Genomic DNA, 14,825 nt, shown 5'->3' on the forward strand with positions numbered 1-14,825 from the left:
ACAACGAAAGAACTGGCACACTGGGGGAACTGGTATCCCGAGAGAACCGGGACAACGAAAGAACTGGCACACTGGAGGAACTGGTATCCCGAGAGAACCGGGACAACGAAAGAACTGGCACACTGGAGGAACTGGTATCCCGAGAGAACCGGGACAACGAAAGAACTGGCACACTGGGGGAACTGGTATCCCGAGAGAACTGGGACAACGAAAGAACTGACTGGTATCCCGAGAGAACCGGGGCAATGAAAGAACTGGCACACTGAGGGAACTGGTATCCCGAGAGAACCGGGACAACGAAAGAACTGGCACACTGGAGGAACTGGTATCCCGAGAGAACCGGGACAACGAAAGAACTGGCACACTGGAGGAACTGGTATCCCGAGAGAACCGGGACAACGAAAGAACTGGCACACTGGGGGAACTGGTATCCCGAGAGAACTGGGACAACGAAAGAACTGACTGGTATCCCCAGAGAACCGGGACAACGAAAGAACTGGAACACTGGAGGAATTGGTATCCCGAGAGAACTGGGACAACGAAAGAACTGACTGGTATCCCGAGAGAACCGGGGCAATGAAAGAACTGGCACACTGAGGGAACTGGTATCCCGAGAGAACCGGGACAACGAAAGAACTGGCACACTGGAGGAACTGGTATCCCGAGAGAACCGGGGCAAAGAAAGAACTGGCACACTGGGGGAACTGGTATCCCGAGAGAACCGGGACAACGAAAGAACTGGCACACTGGGGGAACTGGTATCCTGAGAGAACCGGGACAACGAAAGAACTGGCACACTGGAGGAATTGGTATCCGGAGAGAACCGGGGCAACGAAAGAACTGGCACACTGGAGGAACTGGTATCCCGAGAGAACCGGGACAACGAAAGAACTGGCACACTGGGGGAACTGGTATCCCGAGAGAACTGGGACAACGAAAGAACTGACTGGTATCCCCAGAGAACCGGGACAACGAAAGAACTGGAACACTGGAGGAATTGGTATCCCGAGAGAACTGGGACAACGAAAGAACTGACTGGTATCCCGAGAGAACCGGGGCAATGAAAGAACTGGCACACTGAGGGAACTGGTATCCCGAGAGAACCGGGACAACGAAAGAACTGGCACACTGGAGGAACTGGTATCCCGAGAGAACCGGGGCAAAGAAAGAACTGGCACACTGGGGGAACTGGTATCCCGAGAGAACCGGGACAACGAAAGAACTGGCACACTGGGGGAACTGGTATCCTGAGAGAACCGGGACAACGAAAGAACTGGCACACTGGAGGAATTGGTATCCGGAGAGAACCGGGGCAACGAAAGAACTGGCACACTGGAGGAACTGGTATCCCGAGAGAACCGGGACAACGAAAGAACTGGCACAGTGGAGGAACTGGTATCCCGAGAGAACCGGGACAACGAAAGAACTGGCACACTGGGGAACTGGTATCCCGAGAGAACCGGGGCAACGAAAGAACTGGCACACTGGGGAACTGGTATCCCGAGAGAACCGGGGCAACGAAAGAACTGGCACACTGGGGGAACTGGTATCCCGAGAGAACCGGGGCAACGAAACAACTGGCACACTGGGGAACTGGTATCCCAAGAGAACCGGGACAATGAAAGAACTGGCACACTGGGGGAACTGGCAAACCAAGAGACACGGAGAGAACCGGAGCACAGAGGGACCCGGGGCACAGAGGGAACCGGAGCACAGAGGGACCCGGGGCACAGAGGGAACCGGAGCACAGAGGGAACCGGGGCACAGAGGGAATGGCCTGGAACAGACTCCCAGGGGCACCTTGAAAAAGAGAAAGTTACAGAAGTGACATAAAGTTGAGGAAGAGAAGTGGAGGAGGGAGGGGGAGGGGGAGAGGCACACAGGAGGAGGAGGAGGAGGAGGAGGAGGAGAGGGAGAAGAAAGGAAAATCATTCTACACTGGAGACTGAACAGGGAGAGACACAAAACTTCCCAGCTCCAGGCAGACATGAGACCGCACGCCGACATGAACGCCCTCAACCTGGATACCTATGGCCTGTCCCTCATCACTGCCAAAGAGGACATCCTCAATGACCGCATCTCCACCGACTGGTGAGACACTTTCTGGGAAGGGGGTGCCAGCTACAGTGGGCATGGGGAAGAGTGCCAGATGGGGGGGGGCAGGGATGGAGAGGGGCACAGAGCAGGGGTAGGATTTAGGATGGGCTGGGATGGGGGTAAAGGAAGGGGGGTGCAAGTTCTGGAATGAGGATAGAAAGTTCTGCAGGACTGCACTGCATACTAATGAGGAGACTGTGTCAGAGGAGAAGAAGGGGGCATCACCAGGGGCCACCTGTATTTACCCGTCGCTGGCTCCTGGTCTCTGTGTCCTACACCAAACTTCCCAAATTCTTTCCCGGCCTCAGACATGCCTGACAATCCCAGAGCCCACCTCTTCCAGGGCCCATGGGTACCCAAGAACCTGGAGGTCCTGGAGAAGGATGGTGAAGGGGAATTCACGAAGTTCAGGATGGATGTCTCCTTGGGCCAAGGAGGACACTAAGACTAGTAATAAGATCCAAATCAGCTGAAGCAGACAGTTCCACCCGATGCCACCGTAGAGGCAAGAAATATACAAGAAGGGGGTCAGAGGAAATGATTCCCACCCCCGAAATAAGGACCCTTCCAGAACGAGGGCGAAATAAGGACCCTTCCAAAACGAGGGTGAAATAAGGACCCTTCCAGAACGAGGGCGAAATAAGGACCCTTCCAAAACGAGGGCGAAATAAGGACCCTTCCAAAACGAGGGCGAAATAAGGACCCTTCCAAAACGAGGGCGAAATAAGGACCCTTCCAAAACGAGGGCGAAATAAGGACCCTTCCAAAACGAGGGCGAAATAAGGACCCTTCCAAAACGAGGGCGAAATAAGGACCCTTCCAGAACGAGGGCGAAATAAGGACCCTTCCAGAACGAGGGCGAAATAAGGACCCTTCCAAAACGAGGGCGAAATAAGGACCCTTCCAAAACGAGGGCGAAATAAGGACCCTTCCAAAACGAGGGCGAAATAAGGACCCTTCCAGAACGAGGGCGAAATAAGGACCCTTCCAGAACGAGGGCGAAATAAGGACCCTTCCAGAACGAGGGCGAAATAAGGACCCTTCCAGAACGAGGGCGAAATAAGGACCCTTCCAGAACGAGGGCGAAATAAGGACCCTTCCAGAACGAGGGCGAAATAAGGACCCTTCCAGAACGAGGGCGAAATAAGGACCCTTCCAGAACGAGGGCAGCAAATATTTGTGGTATGGATCCCAGGATTACCAATATACAAAGTATCTGGATTATTTCCTCCAAAATAGAGGGATTACCTACTTTTCAAGGTGATCTGGTGGATGACTTACCTAATCTATGACATCAGCATTATTATATCCATCTCATTATTATATACATCACAGGACACCCTACACCCTAACCCTGACTGTGATTGGCCGTAATAATGATGAGGTCATGGATTATGTCAGTCATCGGCCAGATCACCTTCAAAAGCACTTAGTAGCTCTATTATCGTACAAATCCTCGGGGTATTTATAAACTTGTGTTTCTGTGTCAATGGTACCTAAAAAAAAGAGGACCTACACCAAGGGGCAGATGACCCACACCAAGGGGTAGATGGCCCATACCAAGGGGTAGATGGCCCATACCAAGGGGTAGATGGCCCATACCAAGGCATAGATGGCCCATACCAAGGGGTAGATGACCCATACCAAGACATAGATGGCCCATACCAAGGGGTAGATGGCCCATACCAAGGGGTAGATGACCCATACCAAGGGGTAGATGACCCATACCAACGGGTAGATGACCCATACCAAGGGGTAGATGACCCATACCAACGGGTAGATGACCCATACCAAGGCGTAGATGACCCATACCAAGGGGTAGATGACCCACACCAAGGGGAAGATGACCCATACCAAGGGGTAGATGGCCCATACCAAGGCGTAGATGACCCATACCAAGGGGTAGATGACCCATACCAAGGGGTAGATGACCCATACCAAGGCGTAGATGACCCATACCAAGGGGTAGATGACCCACACCAACGGGTAGATGACCCATACCAAGGCGTAGATGGCCCATACCAAGGCGTAGATGACCCATACCAAGGGGTAGATGACCCATACCAAGGGGTAGATGACCCATACCAAGGGGAAGATGACCGATACCAAGGGGTAGATGACCCATACCAAGGGGCAGATGACCCACACCAAGGGGTAGATGACCCACACCAAGGGGTAGATGACCCACACCAAGGGGTAGATGACCTATACCAAGGGGAAGATAACCCATGTCATGGGGTAGGTGATACCTGATATTAGATGACCCACACCAAGGGATGCCTGGTATTGGATGACCCACATCAAGGGGTGCCTGGGATTGGATGACCCTCACCAAGGGGTGCCTGGTATTGGATGACCCTCACCAAGGGGTGCCTGGTATTGGATGACCCTCATCAAGGGGTGCCTGGTATTGGATGACCCTCATCAAGGGGTGCCTGGGATTGGATGACCCTCATCAAGGGGTGCCTGGTATTGGATGACCCTCATCAAGGGGTGCCTGGTATTGGATGACCCTCACCAAGGGGTGCCTGGTATTGGATGACCCTCACCAAGGGGTGCCTGGGATTGGATGACCCTCACCAAGGGGTGCCTGGTATTGGATGACCCTCACCAAGGGGTGCCTGGGATTGGATGACCCTCACCAAGGGGTGCCTGGGATTGGATGACCCTCACCAAGGGGTGCCTGGGATTGGATGACCCTCACCAAGGGGTGCCTGGGATTGGATGACCCTCACCAAGGGGTGCCTGGGATTGGATGACCCTCACCAAGGGGTGCCTGGTATTGGATGACCCTCACCAAGGGGTGCCTGGTATTGGATGACCCTCACCAAGGGGTGCCTGGGATTGGATGACCCTCACCAAGGGGTGCCTGGGATTGGATGACCCTCACCAAGGGGTGCCTGGTATTGGATGACCCTCACCAAGGGGTGCCTGGGATTGGATGACCCTCACCAAGGGGTGCCTGGTATTGGATGACCCTCACCAAGGGGTGCCTGGTATTGGATGACCCTCACCAAGGGGTGCCTGGGATTGGATGACCCTCACCAAGGGGTGCCTGGGATTGGATGACCCTCACCAAGGGGTGCCTGGTATTGGATGACCCTCACCAAGGGGTGCCTGGTATTGGATGACCCTCACCAAGGGGTGCCTGGGATTGGATGACCCTCACCAAGGGGTGCCTGGTATTGGATGACCCATATAACCAATCTCCGTGTGACATGAAAACATTTTCCTGGAATCACCGGAAGGCTCTGATGATCCTCATGAAATGGGGTGTCATGTGGTGATGGTCGGGGGGGGAGGACAGAGGACGATGATGATGTCACCATACACCAATATATATATGAATGGGGTGTCATGTGGTGATGGTCAGGGGGAGGACGGAGGACGATGATGATGTCACCATACACCAATATATATATGAATGGGGTGTCATGTGGTGATGGTCGGGGGGGGGGGGGAGGACGATGATGATGTCACCATACACCAATATATATATATATGAATGGGGTGTCATGTGGTGATGGTCGGGGGGGGGGGGAGGAGGAGGACGATGATGATGTCACCATACACCAATATATATATATATATGAATGGTGTGTCATGAGGTGATGGTCGGGGGGGAGGACGGAGGACGATGATGATGTCACCATACACCAATATATATATATATATGAATGGGGTGTCATGTGGTGATGGTCGGGGGGGGGGGGAGGACGGAGGACGATGATGATGTCACCATACACCAATATATATATATATATGAATGGGGTGTCATGTGGTGATGGTCGGGGGGGGGGGGGGAGGACGGAGGACGATGATGATGTCACCATACACCAATATATATATATATATATGAATGGTGTGTCATGAGGTGATGGTCGGGGGGGAGGGGAGGACGGAGGACGATGATGATGTCACCATACACCAATATATATATATATAAATGAATGGTGTGTCATGAGGTGATGGTCGGGGGGGAGGGGAGGACGGAGGACGATGATGATGTCACCATACACCAATATATATATATATGAATGGTGTGTCATGAGGTGATGGTCGGGGGGGAGGGAGGACGGAGGACGATGATGATGTCACCATACACCAATATATATATATCATTCACAGAACACGCCCCCCACACCATATTCATCCTCCATGTGGAGGGGGAGGGGCACTGACAGCGCACATCCCGACATGATTTCCCAGCAGAGGCTGTCAGGTCCGATGTCACTGCGATGCGCCTGTCTGGGATGGCTGATAACTGCTGTACAAATGTCTCTAGCACTCTCTTGTGACGTGGGAGCAGACTCTCCATCTTCTGGAAAATGACAGCTGTCTCTAGCACTCTCCTACAACAATACAAATATCACTCAGTCTCCTGTAACATGGCAGTGGTCTCTAGCAGTCTCCTGTGACATGGTGGTAGTCCCTAGCAGTCTCCTGTGACATAGCAGTGGTCTCTAGCAGTCTCCTGTGACATAGCAGTGGTCTCTAGCAGTCTCCTGTGACATGGCAGTAGTCCCTAGCAGTCTCATGTGACATAGCAGTGGTCCCTAGCAGTCTCCTGTGACATGGCGGTAGTCCCTAGCAGTCTCCTGTGACATGGCGGTAGTCTCTAGCAGTCTCCTGTTACATGGCGATAGTCTATAGCATTCTGTGACATGGCGGTTGTCTCTAGCAGTCTCCTGTAACGTGGCATTTGCTCCTAAAGTCTCCCGTTACATTGCAGCAGTCTCTAGCAGTCTCCTGTAACATTGCAGTAGTCTCTAGCAGTCTCCTGTGACATGGCGGTAGTCTCTAGCAGTCTCCTGTGACATGGCAATAATCTCTAGCAGTCTCCTCTGACATGGCGGCAGTCTCTAGCAGTCTCCTGTTACATGGCGGTGGTCTTTAGCAGTCTCCTGTAATGTGGCAGTAATCTCTAGCAGTCTCCTGTGACATGGCAGTAATCTCTAGCAGTCTCCTGTGACATGGCAGTAATCTCTAGCAGTCTCCTGTGACATGGTGATAATCTCTAGCAGTCTCCTGTGACATGGCGGTAGTCTCTAGCAGTCTCCTGTGACATGGTCGTAGTCTCTAGCAGTCTCCTGTGACATGGCCGTAGTCTCTAGCAGTCTCCTGTGACATGGCGGTGGTCTTTAGCAGTCTCCTGTAATGTGGCAGTAATCTCTAGCAGTCTCCTGTAACATTGCAGTAGTCTCTAGCAGTCTCCTGTAACATGGCAGTAATCTCTAGCAGTGTCCTGTGACATGGCCGTAGTCTCTATCAGTCTCCTGTAGCATTGCAGCAGTCCCTAGCAGTCTCCTGTGACATAGCTGTGGTATCTAGCAGTTTCCTGTGACATGGCAGTAGTCTCTAGCAGTCTCCTGTGACATGGCAGTAGTCTCTAGCAGTCTCCTGTGACATGGCAGTAGTCTCTAGCAGTCTCCTGTGACATGGCAGTAGTCTCTAGCAGTCTCCTGTGACATGGCAGTAGTCTCTAGCAGTCTCCTGTGACATGGCCGTAGTCTCTAGCAGTCTCCTGTGACATGGCGGTAGTCTCTACAGTCTCCTGTAACATGGCAGTAATCTCTAGCAGTCTCTTGTGACATGGCGGTAGTCTCTAGCAGTCTCCTGTGACATGGCGGTTGTCTCTAGCAGTCTCCTGTAACATGGCAGTAATCTCTAGCAGTCTCTAGTGACATGGCAGTAGTCTCTAGTAGTCTCCTGTGACATAGCAATAGTCTCTAGCAGTCTCCTGTAACATTGCAGTAGTCTCTAGCAGTCTCCTGTGACATGGCGGTAGTCTCTAGCAGTCTCCTGTGACATGGCGGTGGTCTTTAGCAGTCTCCTGTAATGTGGCAGTAATCTCTAGCAGTCTCCTGTGACATGGCGGTAGTCTCTAGCAGTCTCCTGTGACATGGCGGTAGTCTCTAGCAGTCTCCTGTGACATGGCGGTGGTCTTTAGCAGTCTCCTGTAATGTGGCAGTAATCTCTAGCAGTCTCCTGTGACATGGCAGTAATCTCTAGCAGTCTCCTGTGACATGGTGCTAGTCTCTAGCAGTCTCCTGTGACATGGTGCTAGTCTCTAGCAGTCTCCTGTGACATGACGGTAGTCTCTAGCAGTCTCCTGTGACATGACGGTAGTCTCTAGCAGTCTCCTATGACATGGCCGTAGTCTCTAGCAGTCTCCTGTGACATGGCAGTAGTCTCTAGCAGTCTCCTGTGACATGGCGGTGGTCTTTAGCAGTCTCCTGTAATGTGGCAGTAATCTCTAGCAGTCTCCTTTAACATTGCAGTAGTCTCTAGCAGTCTCCTGTAACATGGCCGTAGTCTCTAGCAGTCTCCTGTGACATGGCGGTTGTCTCTAGCAGTCTCCTGTAACATGGCAGTAATCTCTAGCAGTCTCTAGTGACATGGCAGTAGTCTCTAGTAGTCTCCTGTGACATAGCAATAGTCTCTAGCAGTCTCCTGTAACATTGCAGTAGTCTCTAGCAGTCTCCTGTGACATGGCGGTAGTCTCTAGCAGTCTCCTGTGACATGGCGGTGGTCTTTAGCAGTCTCCTGTAATGTGGCAGTAATCTCTAGCAGTCTCCTGTGACATGGCGGTAGTCTCTAGCAGTCTCCTGTGACATGGCGGTAGTCTCTAGCAGTCTCCTGTGACATGGCGGTGGTCTTTAGCAGTCTCCTGTAATGTGGCAGTAATCTCTAGCAGTCTCCTGTGACATGGCAGTAATCTCTAGCAGTCTCCTGTGACATGGTGCTAGTCTCTAGCAGTCTCCTGTGACATGGTGCTAGTCTCTAGCAGTCTCCTGTGACATGACGGTAGTCTCTAGCAGTCTCCTGTGACATGACGATAGTCTCTAGCAGTCTCCTATGACATGGCCGTAGTCTCTAGCAGTCTCCTGTGACATGGCAGTAGTCTCTAGCAGTCTCCTGTGACATGGCGGTGGTCTTTAGCAGTCTCCTGTAATGTGGCAGTAATCTCTAGCAGTCTCCTTTAACATTGCAGTAGTCTCTAGCAGTCTCCTGTAACATGGCAGTAATCTCTAGCAGTGTCCTGTGACATGGCCGTAGTCTCTAGCAGTCTCCTGTAGCATTGCAGCAGTCCCTAGCAGTCTCCTGTGACATAGCTGTGGTATCTAGCAGTTTCCTGTGACATGGCAGTAGTCTCTAGCAGTCTACTGTGACATGGCCGTAGTCTCTAGCAGTCTCCTGTGACATGGCAGTAGTCTCTAGCAGTCTACTGTGACATGGCAGTAGTCTCTAGCAGTCTACTGTGACATGTCAGTAATCTCTAGCAGTCTCCTGTGACATGGCAGTAGTCTCTAGTAGTCTCCTGTGACATAGCAATAGTCTCTAGCAGTCTCCTGTAACATTGCAGTGGTCTCTAGCAGTCTCCTGTGACAAGGCGGTAGTCTCTAGCAGTCTCCTGTGACATGGCACTAATCTCTAGCAGTCTCCTGTGACATGGCCGTAGTCTCTAGCAGTCTCCTGTGACATGGCGGTAGTCTCTAGCAGTCTCCTGTGACATGGCACTAATCTCTAGCAGTCTCCTGTGACATGGCCGTAGTCTCTAGCAGTCTCCTGTGACATGGCCGTAATCTCTAGCAGTCTCCTGTGACATGGCGGTGGTCTTTAGCAGTCTCCTGTAATGTGGCAGTAATCTCTATCAGTCTCCTGTGACTTGGCAGTAATCTCTAGCAGTCTCCTGTGACATGGTGCTAGTCTCTAGCAGTCTCCTGTAATGTGGCAGTAATCTCTAGCAGTCTCCTGTAACATTGCAGTAGTCTCTAGCAGTCTCCTGTAACATGGCAGTAATCTCTAGCAGTGTCCTGTGACATGGCCGTAGTCTCTAGCAGTCTCCTGTAGCATTGCAGCAGTCCCTAGCAGTCTCCTGTGACATAGCTGTGGTATCTAGCAGTTTCCTGTGACATGGCAGTAGTCTCTAGCAGTTTCCTGTGACATGGCAGTAGTCTCTAGCAGTCTCCTGTGACATGGTCGTAGTCTCTAGCAGTCTCCTGTGACATAGCAGTGGTATCTAGCAGTCTCCTGTGACATGGCGGTAGTCTCTACAGTCTCCTGTAACATGGCAGTAATCTCTAGCAGTCTCCTGTGACATGGCGGTTGTCTCTAGCAGTCTCCTGTGATATGGCAGTGGTATCTAGCAGTCTCCTGTGACATGGCAGTAGTCTCTAGTAGTCTCCTGTGACATAGCAATAGTCCCTAGCAGTCTCCTGTGACATAGCAATAGTCCCTAGCAGTCTCCTGTGACATAGCAGTAGTTCCTAGCAGTCTCCTGTGACATGGCAGTAATCCCTAGCAGTCTCCTGTGACATAGCAATAGTCCCTAGCAGTCTCCTGTGACATAGCAATAGTCCCTAGCAGTCTCCTGTGACATGGCAGTAGTCCCTAGCAGTCTCCTGTGACATAGCAATAGTCCCTAGCAGTCTCCTGTGACATAGCAATAGTCTCTAGTAGTCTCCTGTGACATAGCAATAGTCCCTAGCAGTCTCCTGTGACATAGCAATAGTCCCTAGCAGTCTCCTGTGACATAGCAGTAGTCCCTAGCAGTCTCCTGTGACATAGCAATAGTCCCTAGCAGTCTCCTGTGACATAGCAATAGTCCCTAGCAGTCTCCTGTGACATAACAGAAGTCCCTAGCAGTCTCCTGTGACATGGCGGTGGTCTTTAGCAGTCTCCTGTAATGTGGCAGTAATCTCTAGCAGTCTCCTGTGACATGGCAGTAATCTCTAGCAGTCTCCTGTGACATGGCCATACTCTCTAGCAGTCTCCTGTGACATGTTGGCAGTCTCTAGCAGTCTCCTGTGACATGGCAGTGGTCTCTAGCAGTCTCCTTTGACATGGCAGTGGTCTCTAGCAGTCTCCTGTAACATTGCAGTAATCTCTAGCAGTCTCCTGTGAAAGACCAGTAATCTCTAGCAGTCTCCTGTGACATGGTGCTAGTCTCTAGCAGTCTCCTGTGACATGACGGTAGTCTCTAGCAGTCTCCTGTGACATGGTCGTAGTCTCTAGCAGTCTCCTGTGACATGACGGTAGTCTCTAGCAGTCTCCTGTGACATAACGGTAGTCTCTAGCAGTCTCCTGTGACATGGTCGTAGTCTCTAGCAGTCTCCTGTGACATGACGGTAGTCTCTAGCAGTCTCCTGTGACATGGCCGTAGTCTCTAGCAGTCTCCTGTGACATGGCCGTAGTCTCTAGCAGTCTCCTATGACATGGCCGTAGTCTCTAGCAGTCTCCTGTGACATGGCGGTGGTCTTTAGCAGTCTCCTGTAATGTGGCAGTAATCTCTAGCAGTCTCCTGTAACATTGCAGTAGTCTCTAGCAGTCTCCTGTAACATGGCAGTAATCTCTAGCAGTGTCCTGTGACATGGCCGTAGTCTCTAGCAGTCTCCTGTAGCATTGCAGCAGTCCCTAGCAGTCTCCTGTGACATAGCTGTGGTATCTAGCAGTTTCCTGTGACATGGCAGTAGTCTCTAGCAGTCTACTGTGACATGGCCGTAGTCTCTAGCAGTCTCCTGTGACATAGCTGTGGTATCTAGCAGTTTCCTGTGACATGGCAGTAGTCTCTAGCAGTCTCCTGTGACATGGCAGTAGTCTCTAGCAATCTCCTGTGACATGGCCGTAGTCTCTAGCAGTCTCCTGTGACATGGCAGTAGTCTCTAGCAGTCTCCTGTGACATGGCCGTAGTCTCTAGCAGTCTCCTGTGACATAGCAGTGGTATCTAGCAGTCTCCTGTGACATGGCGGTAGTCTCTACAGTCTCCTGTAACATGGCAGTAATCTCTAGCAGTCTCCTGTGACATGGCGGTTGTCTCTAGCAGTCTCCTGTAACATGGCAGTAATCTCTAGCAGTCTCCTGTGACATGGCAGTAGTCTCTAGTAGTCTCCTGTGACATAGCAATAGTCCCTAGCAGTCTCCTGTGACATGACGGTAGTCTCTAGTAGTCTCCTGTGACATAGCAATAATCCCTAGTAGTCTCCTGTGACATAGCAGTTGTCTCTAGCAGTCTTCTGTGACATGGTGGTGGTCTTTAGCAGTCTCCTGTAATGTGCCAGTAATCTCTAGCAGTCTCCTGTGACATGGCAGTAATCTCTAGCAGTCTCCTGTGACATGGCCATACTCTCTAGCAGTCTCCTGTGACATGGCGGTAGTCTCTAGCAGTCTCCTGTGACATGGCAGTGGTCTCTAGCAGTCTCCTGTAACATTGCAGTAATCTCTAGCAGTCTCCTGTGAAAGACCAGTAGTCTCTAGCAGTCTCCTATAACATGGCAGTAGTCTCTAGCAGTCTCCTGTAACATGGCAGTAATCTCTGGCAGTAATCTCTAGCAGTCTCCTGTGACATGGCAGTAGTCTCTAGCAGTCTCCTTTGACATGGCAGTAGTCTCTAGCAATCTCCTGTGACATGGCAGTGGTCTCTAGCAGTCTCCTGTAACATGGCAGTGGTCTTTAGCAGTCTCCTGTAATGTGGCAGTAATCTCTAGCAGTCTCCTGTGACATGGCCATACTCTCTAGCAGTCTCCTGTGACATGGCGGTAGTCTCTAGCAGTCTCCTGTGACATGGCAGTGGTCTCTAGCAGTCTCCTGTGACATGGCAGTGGTCTCTAGCAGTCTCCTGTAACATTGCAGTAATCTCTAGCAGTCTCCTGTGAAAGACCAGTGGTCTCTAGCAGTCTCTTGTGACATAGCAGTAGTCTCTAGCAGTCTCCTGTAACATGGCAATAATCTCTAGCAATCTCCTGTGACATGGCGGTGGTCTTTAGCAGTCTCCTGTAATTTGGCAGTAATCTCTAGCAGTCTCCTGTGAAATAACAGTAGTCCCTAGTAGTCTCCTGTGACATAGCAGTGGTATCTAGCAGTCTCCTGTGACATGACGGTAGTCTCTACAGTCTCCTGTAACATGGTGGCAGTCTCTAGCAGTCTCCTGTAACATGGCAGTAATCTCTAGCAGTCTCCTGTGACATGACAGTAGTCCCTAGCAGTCTCCTGTGACATAGCGGTAGTCTCTAGCAGTCTCCTGTGACATAGCGGTAGCCTCTAGCAGTCTCCTGTGACATAGCAGTAGTTCCTAGCAGTCTCCTGTGACATGGCAGTAATCTCTAGCAGTCTTCTGTGACATAACAGAAGTCCCTAGTAGTCTCCTGTGACATAGCAGTGGTATCTAGCAGTCTCCTGTGACATGACGGTAGTCTCTACAGTCTCCTGTAACATGGTGGCAGTCTCTAGCAGTCTCCTGTAACATGGCAGTAATCTCTAGCAGTCTCCTGTGACATGGCAGTAGTCCCTAGCAGTCTCCTGTGACATAGCGGTAGTCTCTAGCAGTCTCCTGTGACATAGCGGTAGCCTCTAGCAGTCTCCTGTGACATGGCAGTAATCTCTAGCAGTCTTCTGTGACATAACAGAAGTCCCTAGCAGTCTCCTGTAACAAGGCAGTAATCTGTGGCAGTCTCCTGTGACATGGCAGTAGTCTCTAGCAGTCTCCTGTGACATGGCAGTAGTCCCTAGCAGTCTTCTGTGACATGGCGGTAGCCTCTAGCAGTCTCCTGTGACATAGCAGTAGTCCCTAGCAGTCTTCTGTGACATGGCAGTAGTCTTTAGCAGTCTCCTGTGACATAGCGGTAGTCTCTAGCAGTCTCTTGTGACATAGCAGTAGTCTCTAGCAGTCTCCTTTAACATTGCAGTAGTCCCTAGCAGTCTTCTGTGACATGGCGGTAGTCTCTAGCAGTCTCCTGTGACATGGCGGTAGTCCCTAGCAGTCTCCTGTGACATAGCAGTAATCTCTAGCAGTCTCCTGTAACATGGCAGTAATCTGTGGCAGTCTCCTTTGACATGGCAGTAGTCTCTAGCAGTCTCCTGTGACATAGCAGTAGTCCCTAGCAGTCTTCTGTGACATGGCGGTAGTCTCTAGCAGTCTCCTGTAGCATTGCAGCAGTCCCTAGCAGTCTCCTGTGACATAGCTGTGGTATCTAGCAGTTTCCTGTGACATGGCAGTAGTCTCTAGCAGTCTACTGTGACATAGCCGTAGTCTCTAGCAGTCTCCTGTGACATAGCTGTGGTATCTAGCAGTTTCCAGTGACATGGCAGTAGTCTCTAGCAGTCTACTGTGACATGGCCGTAGTCTCTAGCAGTCTCATGTGACATGGCAGTAGTCTCTAGCAGTCTCCTGTGACATGGCAGTAGTCTCTAGCAATCTCCTGTGACATGGCCGTAGTCTCTAGCAGTCTCCTGTGACATGGCAGTAGTCTCTAGCAGTCTCCTGTGACATGGCGGTTGTCTCTAGCAGTCTCCAGTAACATGGCAGTAATCTCTAGCAGTCTCCTGTGACATGGCAGTAGTCTCTAGCAGTCTCCTGTGACATGGCAGTAGTCTCTAGCAGTCTCCTGAGACATGGCAGTGGTCTTTAGCAGTCTCCTCTTATGTGGCAGTAATCTCTAGCAGTCTCCTGTAACATGGTGGCAGTCTCTAGCAGTCTCCTGTAACATGGCAGTAATCTGTAGCAGTCTCCTGTGACATGGCAGTAGTCTCTAGCAGTCTCCTGTGACATGGCAGTAGTCTCTAGCAGTCTCCTGAGACATGGCAGTGGTCTTTAGCAGTCTCCTCTTATGTGGCAGTAATCTCTAGCAGTCTCCTGTAACATGGTGGCAGTCTCTAGCAGTCTCCTGTAACATGGCAGTAATCTGTAGCAGTCTCCTGTGACATGGCAGTAATCTGTAGCAGTCTCCTGT

The 14,825-nt window shown here is 51.3% G+C and overlaps 1 protein-coding gene across 1 annotated transcript in view; it reads left to right on the top strand.

The window, feature by feature from the left end:
* Positions 1-1,949: 1,949 nt before the first annotated feature.
* The window catches only part of LOC149428401 (uncharacterized), a 96,117-nt gene continuing 83,241 nt past the window's right edge, over positions 1,950-14,825 (top strand). Inside the window, exon 1 of the mRNA XM_089667460.1 lies at positions 1,950-2,091. Coding sequence (XP_089523586.1) covers positions 1,988-2,091 — 104 coding nt within the window. The 5' untranslated portion in view covers positions 1,950-1,987. The remainder of the gene's footprint in view (positions 2,092-14,825) is intronic.

The sequence above is a fragment of the Staurois parvus genome, unplaced genomic scaffold (assembly GCF_062004578.1).
Source record: "Staurois parvus isolate SC_StPar_1 unplaced genomic scaffold, SC_StPar_1.0 ptg003263l, whole genome shotgun sequence".
Classification (NCBI taxonomy): Eukaryota; Metazoa; Chordata; class Amphibia; order Anura; family Ranidae; genus Staurois; species Staurois parvus.